We start from the raw sequence: 19,093 nt of genomic DNA, 5'->3' as shown, positions 1-19,093 counted from the left end.
CATCAAAAAAAAAAAAAAAGGTGAACTTACAGAAGTAGAAAGACACTGATGGTTACTAGGAGATGTGGGGGCATGGTGGGTGGGGTGGATGGGGAGATACTCATCAAAGTATATACAATTTCTGTTAGGAGGAATAATTTCAAGAGATCTATTGTACAACATGGTGTTGCTAGTTAATAACACTGTTGTATCCTTGAAAACTGTTCAGAGAATACATTTTAATTCTTATCACCACAAAAATGTTAAGAATGTGAGGTAATGCATATTAATTTGCTCAGTTAAACCATTTCACAATGTATACATATTTCAAAATATATTGTACATGATAAATAAATACTATTTTTTGTCAATTTAAAAAACTACATTTTTTAAAAAATTAAGTGATTTGTCTAAGGCCACTCAGCCAAAAGGCTGAATTAGGCTGTGAACCCAAGCCAACTGACTCCCTAGTGCTTACTCTTAGCCATAATACAAACTGGTCTGTTTTATTAACAATATATTTTGAATATTTTTCCATGTCAATAAATGTACATGTACCCAAGCTATTTAATTATTGCACACTATTCTACTGGTGGTTTACAATGCTATATAGAATCAACCTCCAGGTGATATACATATAGAATATTTCTAGTTTATTTCATTATTAAAAATGAATCTACTATGAAAAAGAAAGATACCTAAATGATCAAATAAGCATTTAAACAAATTTTTAAACATGGTAGCTGTCCAAAAAAAAAATGAAATACCATTTTTTTCCTCTTTTCTAATAAAATCTGACATCTAATATGGAAAGAGGGATAAAAAAATGACACTCTCTTCCACTGATGACATAAATGTAATTTCTTTTTTTTTTTCTTTTTTTGAGATAGGTTCTCGCTCTGTTGCCCAGGCTAGAGTTCACTGGAGTGATCTTGGCTCACAGCAAGCCTCAATCTCCCAGGCTCAAGTGATCTTCTCACCTCAGTCTCCCAAGTAGCTGAGACTATAGGCACACTCCACCACACCCAGCTAATTTTTGTATTTTTTTGTAGAGACGAGGTTTCGCCATGTTGCCCAGGCTGGTCTTGAACCTCTGGGCTGAAGCGATCTGCCCATCATGGCCTCTCAGAGTGCTGCGATTACAGGTATGAGTCAGTGTGTCTAGCCCATAAATGTAAATTCTGACTGCCACGTGTAGGATAAAAATGAGTCTATCATGTAACTACTTAAATAAGGAGCCTAAAAAACCTCTTGCTCAGGGCAAACATTCCATTTCAAGGCAAAACTATTCATAACACAAAAGAACTTCAGTCTAAAGATCCACCAATAAACAGAATAGGCAGTCATATTAAAGGAACATGTGAGAGTGATAAAATGAATAAATTAGATTAACTTTTCTGTCTATCACTACCTGAAAAGATCTTGAAAATAATGTTGGATGGAAAAAAAACAAGATACAGAAAGAACTGATACTGTTATAATTTTATTTTATTTTATTTATTTATTTTTGAGGTAGAGTCTCACTCTGTCGGCCAGACTGGAGTGCAGTGGCTCACTGCAACCTCTGCCTCCTGGGTTCAAGTGATAATCCTGCCTCAGCCTCCTGAGTAGCTGGGACTACAGGCGACCGCCACTATGCCCGGCTAATTTTTTTATTTTTAATAGAGACAAGGTTTCACCAAGTTGGCCAGGCTGGACTCGAACTCCTGACCTCACGTGATCCGCCGGCCTCAGTCTCCCAAAATGATGGGATTACAGGCGTGAGCCACAGCACCCGGCCCTAACTGTTACAATTTTAAAACAGACACACCAACAGTGCAATATGGCTAACTTGATTTGCAGAAAAACTTCCTGGTACAGAACACCTAAAACTACAGGAGAAAATAGAAAAACTTTTTTAAAGCATGACTAAATAGTCTATAAAAGAGAAACTACAAAAGGTCAAAAACAAAGAGAAAGTGCCAATATACAAGGGTAAGCAAAAGGTGGGGCTTGTGTTTGTTTCAAGGCATCTACTACCCCCTGGCACTCTAGAACCTGGTTTTTATAAACCCTGAGCGCAAATTTTGAAAGACAAAGGAGAGTCCAAGAAAGGTAGAAAGCTGAATCAGGAACCCTTTCTGCTCACCCCGCCACATAAAGCCAAAGCCTTTGAAAGGCAACCCTCTTAATATGTCTCCTAGAAAAACAATCTGCCCAGTGGAAGGCGTTGGTGAAGAGATTTGCCAATGAAGTGATTCTAGAAGTTATTCCAGTATTGTGCTTATCTCTCTGGGTAATCTTTGCTTTGATTTTTGCCTAATAATTAATTTCTGTTGAGGTAGGGGAGAGTAATCATCTAACTTGGCAGAAAATTGAAGGTTCATTCCCTGGAGAGGGTAAAAAAGAGCCTCTAGACCAAAGAGTACAACTGAGGGGCTCAGCTTGATCTCTCTGACGAAGTCAACTGTCTGGTGTCTGAGCATCATATTCTTCTTATGGCTATTAGTTTACATTTATTTGTATGATCCTGTACTTAATGTCTGCCTTATCTACTAGGTAATATGCTTCATGATGGCAGGAGTCAAGTCTAGTTTTGCTCACCGTTTTAACCCCAACATATATCACAATGACTGGCATACAGTAGAAGCTCAAAAATAGAAAAAAAGAAAAAAGTAATTAGTGGAGGGAAGGAGATTAACATTTATTCAGACAGCTGTATTGGCCTTCTTACTGTTCCTGGAACATCCAGGCATAGTCCCACCTCAGGGCCACTACACCTGCTCCTCCCTTTGCCTGAGGTAGTCCTTTCTGATAAAAATCCCCATGGCTAATACCCTCCCCTCTTTCAAATCTTTGCTCAAATGGTACTTTCCAGGTGAGGCCTTCCCTGACCACCCTATTTCAAATTCCAACAACCCTTTCACCCCAAAATCTGCATATTCCTTAGTCGCATGTTTTATTGTTTTCTGTATGTTTATTATGTACATATTAATAATGCCATTATTAATAGCATTTATTATGTCCTAAAAGACTAAATATCTTACAGTACTAGCTATCTCTCCCTAGAAGGTTCACTCCATAAGAAGAGACTTCTTTCATTACTGTATTCCCAGTTTTTACAATGATGTCTAACACACAGTAAAAACTCAATATTTGTTCAAAAAATGACTGACTACATAAAATAAAATAACATTTTGTCATTGTTTTAGAGATTCAAAATTTATCTTAACATGCATTGTTTAAAATATGCAAAACTGCCAACTATTCACGGGTAGAAAACACTATCCCTGTTTTAAGATTTTATACTTTTTAATTTTTAAGTGTTAAAATATTCTTCCTTTTTCAAAATGATGATCATAGTATACAGTAACTATTTTTTCTCAATGGCCTTATTTGCAAAAATGAGAAATGGTTAAAATCTGTGTCTAATAATTTTTTAGAAATTTTACTGGTCTATGGAATCTAAAAATCTGGAAACTACTGACATATAAAATTAAAATAACTCATCAGAATGTCATTTCAATATCTAGCCCAATAGACCCATTGAAGCTAACTCTACCCTTCAAAAATCCTCTTCTCTAGTCAAGCCAGTATCTTTACTAAATTCAAACCATGACTTTGATTCCCCTGAACCCTTCTTCTGAACTGACTTTCCTCATCATATCTCCTCTACAGCCTTCTCTTCCTTTATCTAAAATCTATCTAATATCACAAAGCCTTTCCTTACCACTCTATCCTACATTAATCCTTCTCTCATCTGAACACCTCTAGCCCTTTAGCTAGGGCTTAATTCCAAACACTAGTTTGGCTCAAGCTACCTAAGTAAGAATCACTTTGTGGAAATTTTTTTAAGGCAGTTTCCAGTATCTCAGTACAGATTAGGAGAATTTCCAGGATTGGGGTACAAGAGCCAGTAGTTTTTAAAAGTTTAGGGAATGAAGAAAGTCTTATTAAATAAAAATAATTTGACCACAATAATAATAGTTACATGTTTATCCTAAGTCTTCCTATTAAACATCAAATGTGCATGTCCCGTGTATAATCATACATAAGAAGAGCTTAATTTTGAAATAATTCATTTCAAATTCAGTCGTAACATTCTGACACAGATACACAGAGGCATTTGTGAAAATGGTGTATTATCATAGAAGGGCACATAATGTAAAGAAATTAACATTCTTAAGCTTAAGTTTATTCAAATGGGCAGCAATGAAATTTTGCTTTAAAAAAACAAGTTAACCCAAATATAGTTTACCAACCTGTTTGTTGTTCTCTGCCATAGAAAGCTGCAATGCCAAGAGCATGGAGTCTGCACCACATAGAGTAGTTCTCTCAGAGTTACAAAGAGCACGCCAATTCTTTCGAAACTCTTTAATCATATCCAAGACAGACTTCTGATTAAACACAGCCATTATCTTAAAGTAGGACAGAATACAAAGTTAAAGTATCTTATGTTAACTGGAAATTAACATTTAACATGTATAGGCAAGCACAGATAGAGAAAAATATATAATGAATGAGAGGTCATTTCATATTTACCAAGATTGCTTTTAATTAAATTTAGGAAAACAAAATAATACAATTTCTGCACGATCATATTTCCCTCCCCTTTGGTTTCTTAAGCCAAACCTTTTGAAAGAACAAAATGTAGCCTTCAATTCTGAAAATGCACACAAAAACAGACATGCAAATTTACTGCAAACTTATAATTACAAATATACCTAATTAAAACTGTATTTAAATATATATATTTGTTTTGAGATAGGTAATATCTGATAAACTGGAAAAAAAAAAAAAAAAAAAAAACCTAAAAAGCCAATTTCCTCCCATCCTACATTGTCCCAAAAGAGGTGGCCTATTTTTCTACCCTTTTGAATCTGGACCAGCCTTATGACTTGATTTAACCAATAGAATGTGGCAAGAATGACGCTGTGGGAGTTCTGAGCTTAGGCCTTAAGTGGTGTGTGCAGAAGTACTAATACAATAGGCCTGAATGCTATCCTTTGAAGCTGGAGTCCAGTTCGGGAACTTAGATTTCAGGAGCGTTTCCAGTAAGAGTGGTTCACTGTGCTAAACTGTTCATACAAACAATATAGTTTATGCTAAACACTTGCGAGTCTGGAATTTTGGTACATGTCAGACAGTGGATGCCTTTGCATTTAGCCCCCAATAAAAACCCTGGGCACTAAGTCTCTAATAAGCTTCCCTGGTAGACATTTCACATGTGTTGTCACAACCTGTTACTGGAGGAATTGTGTCCTGTATGTCCACTAGAGTATCACCTAGCAGTGTCGCACCCAAACTGCTGATCCACAGAATCATAAGGAAATGGTTATTTTAAAACCTTAACTTTTGAAAAGGTTTGTTACACCGTACTACATAACCAATAAAATAAGTAATATTTAGGAGCTTACTTGGTGGAGATACTTTTCAAAAGCTTAATATTGATTACCTCACTCAATTCTCCTAAGTGTCCAATAAGACAGGTCTGTTATCCTCGTTTCACCTAATACCCTCCATGTCACTCAGCTTGTAAGTGGACAAACAGCATAAACTTAATATGTCTAACTCTATAAGCTGTGTTCTTAAAGCATCATGTTAAATAACTTCTCCTGATGCACACAAAAGCCTTTCAAAATAATTTGAGGTAGTGCCAATGTTTCATATACCCAAGACTATATAAGGCATCCAATTCCTTTCTCTGAGTTTACAGACATGCCTGCTAAAAGTTTTTTTGCTACTTGAAGTACTCAAGTCTCAACACACTCACATGCCCATCATCTTATTTCGGGTATTTTCCTGGACTTATTCCATTTCCTGACTCCTTCTGCTATCCATTTCTTCTATTTTTATGTGGCATAAACAGAATCCTAGATGTTTACTTTGGTTTGTATAATCAAGAACAAAGATATATGCCACTTGCAATATAATTAAATTGTAGACACAATCTATGATGCAACTTAAAGATACAGGTAGAAGATCAGAGATTAATTATTTACATAAATGCAAATCCTAGTAAATAGCTAAGAGTTGTATTTCTCTTCAAAAAATCACCCTCATCTCTTGAAAGAAAAAAAAAGTGAAGAAGTGTCAGCTTCAGTGACATGGTCACTTTGCCTGAAATACATTTTTAGGAGTAAATTACTTACTGGTATTATTTAAAGGTAGTATTATGAGATTTGATTGCTGTGAATGAAGACTCACTTGGGAATTAGGCCATTCTGAAATGTGGCTCCACCACTTACTGGCTGCGAGATCTTGGCCAAGTAACATCACCTTTCCCTGCCTCAGCTTCCTCATAATGAAAATGAAAACCCTATCCCATAGGGTTTTATGACAAGTAAACGACATAAACACAAGTAAAGCTTTTAGAACAGCACCTGGCATGTATAAAAGCACATTAGCTATTATCATGCATTATGAGTTTCTGAGTTGTTTTGAGTTAAAAGTAAAAGAGCATTGCCTGGGCATGGTGGTTCACACTTGTAATCCCAGCACTTTGGGAAGCCGAGGCTCACCTAAGGTCAGGAGTTCGAGACCAACCTGGCCAACATGGTGAAACCCTGTCTACTAAAAATTAGCTGGGGTGGTGGTGTGTGCCTGTAACCTCATCTACTTGGGAGGCTGAGACAGGAGAATCGCTTGAACCAGGGAGGCAGAGGTTGCAGTGAGCCAAGATAGCACTACTGCACTCCAGCCTAGGTGACAGAGTGAGACTCTGTCTTAAAAAAAAAAAAAAAAAAAAAAAAAAAGGGTATTACTATGGTGACAGAAAACGAAGAGTCTCATTCAGGGATTAGCTAACTTTTTCTAAAGGAACAAACAGTAAATATTTGAGGCATGCACAACTACTCACTTTGACCTTCTAGTGTGAAAATAGCCATGGACATACATAAACAAACAAATGAGTATAGCTGTGCTCCAATAAAACTTTTTTTATGGACACTAAAATTTGAATTTCATGTAATTTTTACACATCACAAAACATTTTTCTTTTCATTTTTCCCCCAACCATATAAACACGTAACACTCATTCTTAGCTCAGGAGCTGGCTGCACAAAAACAGGCAGCACAGCTAGTTTGCCAACCCCCTGGTCTAGTCCCAGCTCTTCCTGTAGCTAGTTGGCTGTGGGAGCCTATGCCATAAGCCTTACACGTGGTTGCCTAGGTGGAGGCATCATCACACAGAAATACTTGCCTTCCAGTCCCTTGTGAGAAGTCAATGAGACAATAAATAGGCAAGCACTCTGAATGGCAGGCTGCACTATACAAAAAAACAATAGCCAAAGGCAGCAGCGATAACACTTGTTTTTAAAAAATTGGATTCCAAGCTGCTCTAGAGCAAAAACTGTGAGACAGAAAATTGTCACTGGGCAGGCAGTGTGAAATGGTTGAAAGAACTACACTTTCGAGTCAGATATCACTTCCAGGTTCCCCCTTTATGACCTGTAGTCCTTCGGTATTTAAAATCTCTAATGAGCATAAGTTTCTTCACCTGCAAAACCAGGAAGGGAATTCCTACCTCACAGAATGAGACGTTAGTGAAACGAGTACATAACCCACCTAGTGCCAGGCATTTAGTAGGTGCTCAATTAAAAAATTGCACTCAACATCATTATCAGTGTTAAAGTGCAAGTCCCAAAGTTTCCTTGGGAGGCTGTAACTAATCAGGAGTGGGAGAAAGTTGCAGGAAACCTGGGTTCTAGTGGAACTAGAACCCAGGTTTCCTAACTAATGGAAGTTAAGCAGGCCTCTATGGGTCTGTCTTCCAAGCTGCACACGAACCCTCAGGACCTTCCAGCTCCATCGCTAGATACTGTGAACTCCGCCTACAACCCCCAGGCCCAACCAGGCTCGAGCGTGAAGTCACTGCACCATAATACCTCGGTCCCAGGGCACTTTGCTACGACCGAGGTATTACAGTGCAAAACACCCTCAAAAGCCACAGCCTGAATCACCACTTAAAAATGCGACAGGGCAGGTATGGCAGACGCGAGACTTACCTGGTTAGGGGTAGACCCCAAGACGTACTCTTTGCGCGTGCAGAAGGATCCCCCCACGGACTACCCTCCCGCGGCCGCCGCAGTCGCCGCTGAATACATTTCAAACCTCGCGGGAGGCCCCGGGAGCCAATCGCTGCGCTCGCCCTCCGACCCGGAAGCAGAGCCAGAGCGCGTCGCGGCAGCCCCCAAGGAAGACCAGCTTGCTTCTGGTCGGTTCCCGGCGCCCTGCGGTGCGTATCGAGCTGGGAGCCCGAGAGGCCGCGATGCTTTTCTGCCGGCCGCCCAGCCTTGCCACTCTATACCCGGGAGTTCTTCCTTCCCACCTCGGGCCCCGGGAGGTGGGAGCGGGGTCTTGAGGAACTCGCCTGGCCCGGGGAGAGGTGTCGGGGCTCATTGCAGAGACTTATGTTGTTCCCTCCCTTCTTCTCTGCCCTTGTAGTTTTACAGGGGCAAGTCCTGCCAAACGTGTACGGTGAGGCCCCGGGCACTGCTTTAATGAGCAGTAGGTGTGGGGACGGAACAATTTCGTGACCTCGAATCTCTTGCACTTCTATACCTCTCTGCCTCCGTGTCCATAATACTTGCTGGTCACCCTTCAAAAGTCTCCAGTCCCGGATGTCCATTCCTAAGGTTACTAGTTTATAAGCGTCTCGAAGTGGGACTCATCTTATTCTCAGTAGAGACTCTTAAGGTGCCTGATATGTTTGTTACTGAGTCCAACTGTTTTCAGGACAACCCTTGTGTCGAATTTTTTTAAAAAACCAAAAACTCTAAAACCCATAATTCTCATGTGGGGATGCTACTTTCAGAGTGCACACTAGTCCCTGACAGGTTAAGGTCTTCTACCTAGTTTTAAGAATATTATTATTTTAAATTTTATTTTAAGTCCCGGGATACGTGTGCGAGACGTGCAGGTTTATTACAAAGGTAAACGTGTGCTATGGTGGTTTGCTGCACCTATCAACCCATCACCTAGGTATTAAGCTCCACATGCATTAGCTATTTATCTTGGTGCTCTCCCTCCCCCCAGCCCCCTGAACATTATTTTTATATCACATATTTTGGCAGTCCTTACAACAGATCCTGTATTTTGCATCTGTTTATATTATAGCCCTTTTCATGTTGAGTCATAACTATCCCTAAACGGTGGTCTCCTTCAAGCCAGAAGGCTGTTTTTTTCTTCATTAGCGCTGGTTCTCCACACACAATGAAGTCTTCCAAATCCTGGCCCTGCTTATGAGCTTGGCAAGTTAGTTAACCTACTGAAGCCTCAGTTTCTCCATCTACAAAATAGAGACCAGAGGTAGTACCTGCCTTTAGATTTGTACAGACACCAGATGTGATCATGTCAGTAAAATGCTTAATATGGCACCTACAAATAGTGGTTCATAAAAGTTATTAATTTTTATTAACATATTTGCTATTAAAATGATTCCATCTTCAGATGAAATACTATTTGCTTTAGATAATCTAAACAGAACTTTGCGGTGTTATTGTCTGCTAGAATCACAGATATGGGAAAGAGCTGTGGAGCAAATGTGGAACCATTAATAACTAGATTTAATATTTTTCCTGCAGTTTCTGTCCCTTGATAAGTACTCTAAATGTTTCTTTTGAGCTTTCTGCCTCCTTGTAACACCCAACCTTATTTTGATGCATTTGCTGAATGACTAACACATTGACCATTGTAATTGTACCTGTGCTGTAATCCACAGTTTCGTGACCTTGTCCAGTAGAAGGCTATTTAATTTTCACAACTGCTTGAATTTTGACATACAAGATGAAGCAAGATGCCTCAAGAAATGCTGCCTACACTGTGGATTGTGAAGATTATGTGCATGTGGTAGAATTTAATCCCTTTGAGAATGGGGATTCAGGAAACCTAATTGCATATGGTGGCAATAATTATGTGGTCATTGGCACGTGTACGTTTCAGGTTAGTCTACAAAACTGCACCTAATGACAGTGAACATATTTCACTAATAAGAGAACTTAGACAAACCAAATCTAAACTTTGAAAGTATATTGAGTTTGAATGTTAAAAAAAAAAAAAAAAGATAAGAAGACCCATAGAGAAAGATGTTCCCAGTTATATGTGCCTGAGATTTATGTAAACATTATATAGATAGTGAAAAAGGATAGTATGAGGCTTCACTTTTGCCTCATGATCATTAATGGAATATTCTGATAATTGAATGCTATGATTAAGTGAACATTGGTATGTACAGGAAAAAAACAATATAAATGAGATCCAATTAATTACGGTTTTTCTGCATCCTGCTTTGACATACGAAACCAGCTAATATTGAGAGCCTGAAAAACAATCTTCCAGGAGATTTTATAGCTTTTATAATATTCAGCTTTCCTATTAGTATGCTGTCATACTTTTTGTGCATCTGAAATATGCAGAGTATGGAGTCATATTAATTGAGCAGGCAGTTAAGCATAGCCATTAAGAGTATGAATTCTAGAACTAGAATGCCTACATGTTTACTCTTGCTTTACTTACTTCTTGCTAGCTATGAGACCATGAATAAGATATTTAGCCTCTCCTGTAAACATGAGGAAAATAATGCTCGAATTTTAGTATATGTAAAATTCCAAGAGGGCATCACATGGATTACCATGACAACCAAAACATACATGGTAATCCATATGTATGTTTTGGTTGTCATTGATGTGGGCAGTGGCAACACTCTCAGATTTAATCACCAAAGTAAGATTGCTTTGTGGTGAACATAAACCATATTTTCTCAGAGGAAAGCTAGTTTTACATGTAAGAGAGACTTGGAACAATGACGTTTCAACCCTCAGGACTATCTGGTTAATCCTTTGTCTATCAGAATATTATTATTATTTTTATTATTATTTTTTTGAGACAGAGTTTTGCTTGGTTGCCCAGGCTAGAGGTCAACCTCGGCTCACTACAACCTTCATCTTCCGGGTTCAATTGATTCTCCTGCCTCAGCCTCCCGAATAGCTGGGATTACAGGCATGCGCTACCACACCCAGCTAATTTTTGTATTTTTAGTAGGGGGTTTCATGATGTTGGCCAGACTGGTCTCGAACTCCTGACCTCAAGTCATTTGCCCACCTCGGCCTCCCAAAGTGCTGGGATTACAGGTGTGAGCCACCCTGCCTGGCCTAGCAGAATATTATTAATAGAACTGTATTTCTCAAATTATAATGAGTGCGGTAATTTGGAAGTGTCCAATTTTCAAAGATTTAAAATAACTATCACTAAAGTTATTATAAATGTTATTTCCTCCTTTACTGAGAAGGCAATTCTGTTTTTGTTTTGTTTTGAGACGGAGTCTCGCTCTGTCACCCAGGCTGGAATGCAGTGGTGCGATCTCTGCTCACTGCAACCTCTGCCTCCCGAGTTCAAGCAATTATCCTGCCTCAGCCTCCTGAGTAGCTGGGATTACAGGCACGTGCCACCATGCCCAGCTAACTTTTTTGTATTTTTAATAGAGACGGGGTTTCACCATGTTGGTCAGGCTGGTCTTGAACTGACCTCGTGATCTGCCCGCCTCGGCTTCCCAAAGTACTGGGATTACAGGCGTGAGCCACCACGCCCAGTGGCAATTCTGTATCTTACAGTATTCTGACATCAAAAATGCAATTTGGCATTTTATAGCACAATAAATATATAAAGCTTTACAAATTGGAATATAGTCATATTTAAGAGGAAGTATGAATTGAAAGTTTCAATTTGTTGCTGTCTGAGTAGAATATGACAGCTCCTAGCCTATTTTGTACTGTCTGTTTGGGTGGGAGTAGAAATTAATAGCTTTTAGACTAAATATGACCCTAGCCTGACTTACATGGACATGGTTTAGGATCATAAAAAATCATATGATTAAGACAATGTTACATACTTGAAAAAGACTGAGGAAAAACCATTTCTCTAATGCAAGCCACCAATGCACAAAAGAGTAAAGCAGCCTCCTACAGGTAAAACTAATTTTTACGTCATTACTTTTAAAATTAATAACTGAACATAGAACTGTATTCGCAAACACTGAAAAATGTTTATCTCATTTATGATTAAGAAATGTTGAGAGAGAAAGTCAGTGGAGAACAAATTAGGAAAAGAGGCAAAGATGAGAGAGGGAGAAGATGGGAGAAAGAAGGAAAATGACAACATGAGAAAAAAAAACTAGTATAAACATTTGTGTTCTGTTATAGTTTATGGTCACATGTATTGTCTCAGTTACCCTCATACCTGTGAGATTAGCAATATAGGTCTCGTGCCCAAATTACTAAGGAAAAAATTAGATTTTATTAATTTGGACAATAGTAAACACAAATTATATTCTGCACCAGACATTGGAAATACAATTAAGTAAGTCCATTTCAAAATAAATTACTGCTTTTCTTTGAAGTTATTTTTTATCTAGCTAAACACTGTTAAACATCATTACTATTCTGTTGTCCTAGAACCTTCAAGTTCCATTGCACCCAGTTTCATGCTTCTTGTCTTGAGAGAAAACTAAGTAAAAGTAAATTAAGTGGAAGGATTTCCACATTCCTGACAGAAAGATAATCCTTACTTTAAGGCTGTTTAGAAAACGTTGTAGATATAGTGAATTTGAATTTCAACAAAGCATTTTTCAGAATCTATTGCTGTCCCTTTGATTATGATGGACATATGAGCTTCTGAATGATAGTACTGTTAACTGGTGTCATGTATTTGTCAAATTTTCATTAAGTGCATTGCATACTGGGTGCCAAGACATGAAAAAAGCAAGGACCATATCCTTAAGGAAATATTTAAATATAAAGCAGTGCAATAAGAAAACTGCTATAAAAACCTTTGTTAAAGGGCAGAGGAGCATGAACATATATGCTTGCCTAAATCAGTGTTCTCATCCGAGTACTACTAGAGGCCTCAATTCACTAATGAAGACCCCTTGAATAGACTTAGAAATCTGCTATGTATTTTACACTTTTTAAAGTGTACACATATCAAATAGAACTAGCCACATTTCACGTGCTTCATAAGGTCCTGTGTGGCTAGTGGCTACCATATCAGACAGCACAGTTCTCTCTGCATCTTCCTCTGTAAATTGACAATAATCTTTAATATAATAATAATACTCTTTAGTTGTCAGCAGTAATGATTCAGAGAAGATAATGTATTTTAATACAAATTTCAGGGTAGTATCTAAATGTTTAAAACTGTGAAAGAGGTATTAGACTCAGAATGGTAAATGGATTTTTTGTTATTTGTCATCTCTATTTGAATGGACAGAGTTGTTGCTTATAATGCTTTCAGGCTGAGGCTGAATCTGCTGCTTAGTGTGTCTTCACCTAGAGGAGATCAACTATGGCCAGATATTTGCCATCGTTAAGTTAGACTGACTTGGTGTGATTCCAGAGATGGAACGTGTAATAATGAGTAGAATTTACATGGAAACAGATTTTGGCTTAACGTTAAGAACTCTTCTAATAATTAGAGCTGTCCCCCAATTGAATAAACTTCCCAAAGAAATAGCTAGTTCCTTGTCACTGGAAGTGTTCGGAGAGGGGTTGTGTAAACTCTTTTTATCAGATGCTCTCCTAGGGATTCAAGCATTGTGGGGAAAGAATTGAACTAGAGAAACTTCACAGTCTTGACTAACTGAAATTCTGTATTTGGCCTTAAATGGGTGTGGTGGGAGGGCCTGCCAGTTTCAAACCCTTATAATAGCCCTTCCATCAACCTGGCCTTGCCCCAACCTCAAATATGCTGAAACCTTGTATAATCATTTGTATTATAGCAAGTTTTCCAAAGTATCTTAATTTCCTGCCTATACAATTCTGCTTATACCCTAAACTAAATCCAAAATAGCATTTGTCTCTGCCTATACCACACACACACCCTGGCCTTTTAGTTGGCTCAGTGGCAAACAGTGCTGCCAGGAAAAAAGGTTTCACTGGTAAAACAAAAAGCCCAGGCTATACAGTCCCTGAGATTTCTTTATCCCCATGACCACCAGTAATTCCATATGTGATTTGGGTAACAAATTAAAGGACCTGATTGTCAACAATATTGTTACAGTAGCAAGATGATGTGTATTTACATGTAAAAACTTCATTTTTAGGAGACTGATTTGTCAAGTTTGGAAAAATAGATGTAATCCAAATTGTGAAGTCAGCTATGATTAGGCTCCTAAACTTATTTTAAAATTGCTTAGTGGCTGCTGTCTTGGCATATCTGGTTGTTAGCTATACAACTATTATACACACAAATTACGAAGTAGTAAAATTTGACAGTGTTTTTCTTTCTTTGATAAGTGTATTTCTTTTCTTTCGTTTATGGAAAAACTTGTTGCTGTTAACTCTTAAGTTCACCTGAAATTTGAAGTTATTTTCAAAGGGTATCTGAATTATGTAGAGAAAGATGTGTAGTATATTTGTGAAATGACTTTACTGGAATCCCATAGGCTATCCTGGAAAAATCAGTATATCTACTTGGATTTCATTCGAGTATACATTATAAAACTTTGCATTTAGATTCTGGGTGAATGGAATTCTTAGATCAGGCCTTCAAGTAATTCCTATCAATATAGACATACGTATTTCATTAAATATCAAGTTTCACCTGCTGTATTTTTTTCCCTGATACTTTATAATCCCATACACTTTTATAAAAAATAGTTAGCACAGAAGATTCCTTGGACAAATTTGTCACGAAAATTTGGCCTTCTTTAGTCTCTAGACCCAGTTCAGGTATTGATTTAAATAACAGAACGATGATTTACTTATTTTTAAAATTGCAAAATTTTTTTATCATTTTTTTTCTTTTTTACCTTTCCTATGGTGCTGAGCAGTATTTTAATGCTTATAAAAAATGTATTATCCATAAAGGCATAAAGAATAATAAGATGGATCTGTATACCTGCTGCCTAGTTTAAGAAAAGGAACATTAGCAATTCTTTTGAGGCCCCCTAAGTATCCCTCCCTTACTCATGGTAGGTATTTTGCATGGCAGGGTTTTCTTTTTGTTTGTTTTTTCTTGCTTCCCCCTTAAGGGCCCTGGATCTATGCAGAGATCTCTGATCTGGCATCCTTCCTTGTGCAGGCACTAGGATTTGTCTCCTCTCTCTTGCAAACTGAAGCTTTAAATCATTGCATGTGGGCAGATGCCCTTATAACAGCTGCATACCTTGGTAGTCGTTTCCTTGTCTGTATTTGAATTTTTGCAGTGTTGTAATGGGAGAACTTTTCAGGTTATTGTCTCCATTGCCAGTGACAGATGGCTTGACTTTTAAAGTTGATTTTTTTTCTCACCTTCCCATGAGGATAAACTGAAATCATTTTAGTAGGGCTGAACTGGATAAATAAGCCAACTTTATTAAGCATTTATTCCCAGAATCAAATATCTAAAACTAAATTAGCCAGATTATTTATTACATATTCACTATTCATAAACAATAATAGTTCAGATGAATTATTTGTAGCATCTTACACACATATATTGCCACATGTAACACTACATGAAAATCATTGACACTGATTATAAAGACTTTGAGGTCTTTATAAGGTCCCAAAGTATTTTCCACGTAGTGAGAATGTTCAGTGTATTTTTTTAATATTGTCAGTAGATTATCTGGTTCCGGTAATTCATTTACCTAGAATATCTTGATTCTTTAGAGCATTCCATTTTCTTTGTTTTCTTTTTTTATAATGTAGACACAGGTCTCACTGTGTTGCCCAGTCTGGTCTCAGACTCCAGAGCTCAAGCAGTCCTTCCACCTCAGCCCCACAAAGTGTTGGGATTATAGATGTGAGCCAATACGCCTGACCAAGCAGTCCATTTTCATTGAACTTATTATGAAATGCCTCCTAAGATAAAGTAGAACATGTTTACCATTTGTTTCTAGTTGCCTTAGAGAGTTATTTGGTGAGGCTTAGACAACTTTGGATTTTTTTTTTAATTCAATGAACTAGTTAAATCTTAATATGTAGTTTGCTTTTGAACTTTTCAAAAGCATAAACCTAACCTCCTGATAAATTCATTATAATGAAATACAGAATATTATATTGTTTGTTCTCATTACTTATTAAAACATTTACTGTGTATGCTTAGGAAGAAGAAGCAGACGTTGAAGGCATTCAGTATAAAACACTTCGAACATTTCACCATGGAGTCAGAGTTGATGGCATAGCTTGGAGCCCAGAGACTAGACTTGATTCATTGCCTCCGTTAATCAAGTAAGTTTAACAGTACCAAATGCATTCCTTACTAATGTACTTTGATTGTGTTACATGATCTGAAGTCTGATCATAGATGCTTTTTTCTCCATTTCCATTTTCCACAACCCACGATATTAGATATTTTGATATTTGCTACTACTTAATAATTTAGGCTTATCATCTGAATTTGTGATTTAAATATACAGCCATGACTATGATGCCTTGACCATGTGTTTGGGCCAAACTACAAAACCTTTTATGTGAGATTCATCTGAATCAAGATCTTTACAGATTGTTCACTGAATTTGCAACTTTATTGAAAGTATAACTCTTAAAATAACTAAATTTGGTTGAGACATTAATGAGCTTTCCTTCCCCACACATAGGCCAAGATCACATTTTCTTGTCTAACAGTATATAAATCTGTAGTTCTGGTCCTTGGACTTCAGTTTTTGTGAAAGTGTTTAAAAAGAATGATGGTTTTCTGAGAAAAAAATCCTAGCAATGCCTGCTGAAGCCCTCTTTACAGGGGCAAGAATATGTTAGGTTATTTAAGATTTGTTACAAAACACTATCCTTGCCTCCTACAAATGTCAAATATAAAAGATATGTCTTCTTTTAGTAAACAGTACTTAGGAACTAAAAGTTATCAACTATTAAGCTAACTTCGTTTTTTTTAAATTAAGGGATAATTTAGATACTCTGAAATTCTCAGCTCTTAAGGGTATAGTTTGATCAGTTTTGACAAATACATATATTTGTACAACCCACACCCTATTCATGCACTATTTCTGTCACCCAAGAAAGTTTCTTCATATTTCTTCCCAGTTAATCATTGTACCCCACTCCCTGCAGAAGCAACCATTGATCTGATTTCTATTACCAGAAATCAGTTTTGCCTATTCTAGAACTTCATGTAAGTGGAATCATACAGAATGTCTTTTGTGTCTGGCTTGTTTTTGCAATTTTTCCACATTGTTATGTATACCAGTGCTTTTTAAGTAGTACTCCATTGCAGTATATCAATAGACCATAGTCTGTTTATTCATTCTTCTATAAATAGGTACCAATACAGTTTCCAGGCTTTAGTTATTATTTTTTGCTGAATACTGCTTTGGGTGGTTACATGATTTAATTTATCTTAGGAGTAGAATTGCTGAGTCACAGGGTAGATGTATGTTTAATATTTTAAGAAAATGCCAGTTTCTAAAGTGGTTCTACCATTTTGTCTTTTCCCCAATAATCTAAGGGTGGTCTTCCTACTCTCCAACACTCATTCATTCATTCTGAGACAAGGTCTGGCTCTATTGCCCAGGCTGGAGTACAGTAGCACCATCTCCACTCACTGCAATCTCTACCTCCCAGGCTTAAGCCATCTTCCCACCTCAGCCTCCTCCTGAGTAGGTGGGACTATAGGCGCCCATCATCATGCCTGGCTAATTTTGGTATTTTTTGTAGGGACAGGGATTTGCCTGTTGCCCAGGCTGGCCTCAAACTCCTGAGCTCAGGCAATCCATGTGCCTTGGCCTCCCAAAGTGCTGGGATGACGACATGATCCACCATACCTGGCCTATTCTCCAATATTTGCTATTGTCAATCTTTTTTTTTTTTTTTTTTTTTTTTTTTTGGTACATGGTCTCACTCTGTCTCCCAGGCTGACAGCCAGACCCATAATCACAGCTTACTGCAGCCTCAACCTCCCTTGGCTCAGCCTCAACCCTCCCTCTCACCTCAGCCTCCCAAGTAGCTGGAACTACAGGCATGCACCACCACTCCTGGCTAACTTTTTGTATTTTTTGCAGTGATGGGGTTTTGCCATGTTGCCCAGGCTGGTCTCGAGCACCCAGGCTCAAGCAATTCACCCACCTTGACCTCCCAAAGTGTTAGGATTACAGGCATGAGCCACTGTGCCCAGCCTGTCTTTTTAATTTTAGCCATTCTGGTTGATGCCACAATGACATTTCCATGATGACTGATAATGCTGACGCTTTTTTGGTGTATTTGTTTCTTCTATTAGAAATCTTTGTGTGATTTCTTACAGGTTGTGAAGATGTTGCATGTTTTTTCCTAGAAGCCTTTACGGATATTTAGCTAACTTAATTGAATAATCTACACAATAGCTTTTGTCAGCATACGTAATGTCATTGCCAACAGCTGGTGTGCTGTCGATTTCCTTTTATATTAAAAGAAAGTGGTCACAATATCTAGACCTAAACAAGAACAAGTCTCTTTGATTCTTTAAATTTTTAAAGCTGTGGAAACAGTCGTCTTCCCTTGGTTTTAAGTTTTATGATACCTCTTTAATCTACATATTCAGCTGTTGTATTCTGTACTTTCCTTGTTGCTTAGTACTTGTTTTCCTGTCCTCTTTTTAGTGAATTTGCTGTGTTTCATCTTCTGGTTGATGTTTTTGTTTGGTTGGTTTTTTCTTATTTTTTGGTAAACTGTCTCAAGTCCTTTTTGGAACTATACAAATATCAGTAACAAATTCAGAAGACATTAGCAGGCCATTAATTTTAGACTATTTTTAGAGCAACCTGATGGCACAATCTTGTTTTCAAATAAATTATTTTTATTGTAAAATAATAAATGCTTAATAAAATTTAGAAAACACAGAAAATAAAAAGGAGAAGAATGCCACCTATACTCCCAATACCCTTTTCATTTTTGTACATAATTGTGATTATACTATAGTAACTCTCTACTTTTTTTTACTTTGTTTTTTTATAGTATTCTAAAATAAATAGTAGTCTATCACCATGACTAAGGTATAACTCAGCATCTCTCTTATCAGCATTAATTTTTATCTTACATTTAGAAACCCTTCATGATGGCTTATCATTAGCATGTAGTTGCCTTAAATTCTCTTTCTCCCTGCCTTTCTACTCTTTCCATCCCTACTTGCTTTTCTTGCACAGTGGCTAGAGAATTCATTGTTCATGTTA

The 19,093-nt window shown here is 37.5% G+C and overlaps 2 protein-coding genes across 11 annotated transcripts in view; one reads left to right on the top strand and one right to left on the bottom strand.

Annotated features, from left to right (window-relative positions):
• Window positions 1-8,054, bottom strand: part of PARPBP (PARP1 binding protein) — an 84,125-nt gene extending 76,071 nt beyond the window's left edge. For 9 of the 10 annotated variants that reach the window (XR_008512098.2, XR_008512099.2, XM_054527565.2 and 6 more), the window contains exons 1-2: window positions 7,965-8,054; window positions 4,221-4,376 (exon numbers count right to left, since the gene is read on the bottom strand). Coding sequence is in view for 7 of the 10 variants with exons in the window: in XM_054527565.2 (XP_054383540.1) it covers window positions 4,221-4,373 (153 nt within the window). In the remaining 3 variants the exon portion in view is untranslated. Of the gene's footprint in view, window positions 1-4,220; window positions 4,377-7,964 lie in introns of those variants that run through there. The other variant, XM_054527562.2, reaches the window with a different exon arrangement.
• Window positions 8,055-8,116: 62 nt separating this feature from the next.
• NUP37 (nucleoporin 37) overlaps window positions 8,117-19,093 on the top strand; it is a 44,789-nt gene continuing 33,812 nt past the window's right edge. The window contains exons 1-3 of the mRNA XM_002823652.5: window positions 8,117-8,194; window positions 9,680-9,900; window positions 16,042-16,166. Coding sequence (XP_002823698.1) covers window positions 9,745-9,900; window positions 16,042-16,166 — 281 coding nt within the window. The 5' untranslated portion in view covers window positions 8,117-8,194; window positions 9,680-9,744. The remainder of the gene's footprint in view (window positions 8,195-9,679; window positions 9,901-16,041; window positions 16,167-19,093) is intronic.

This window comes from Pongo abelii, chromosome 10, assembly GCF_028885655.2.
Source record: "Pongo abelii isolate AG06213 chromosome 10, NHGRI_mPonAbe1-v2.0_pri, whole genome shotgun sequence".
In the NCBI taxonomy this organism is placed as follows: Eukaryota; Metazoa; Chordata; class Mammalia; order Primates; family Hominidae; genus Pongo; species Pongo abelii.
This window is presented reverse-complemented; position numbering and strand designations above follow the sequence as displayed.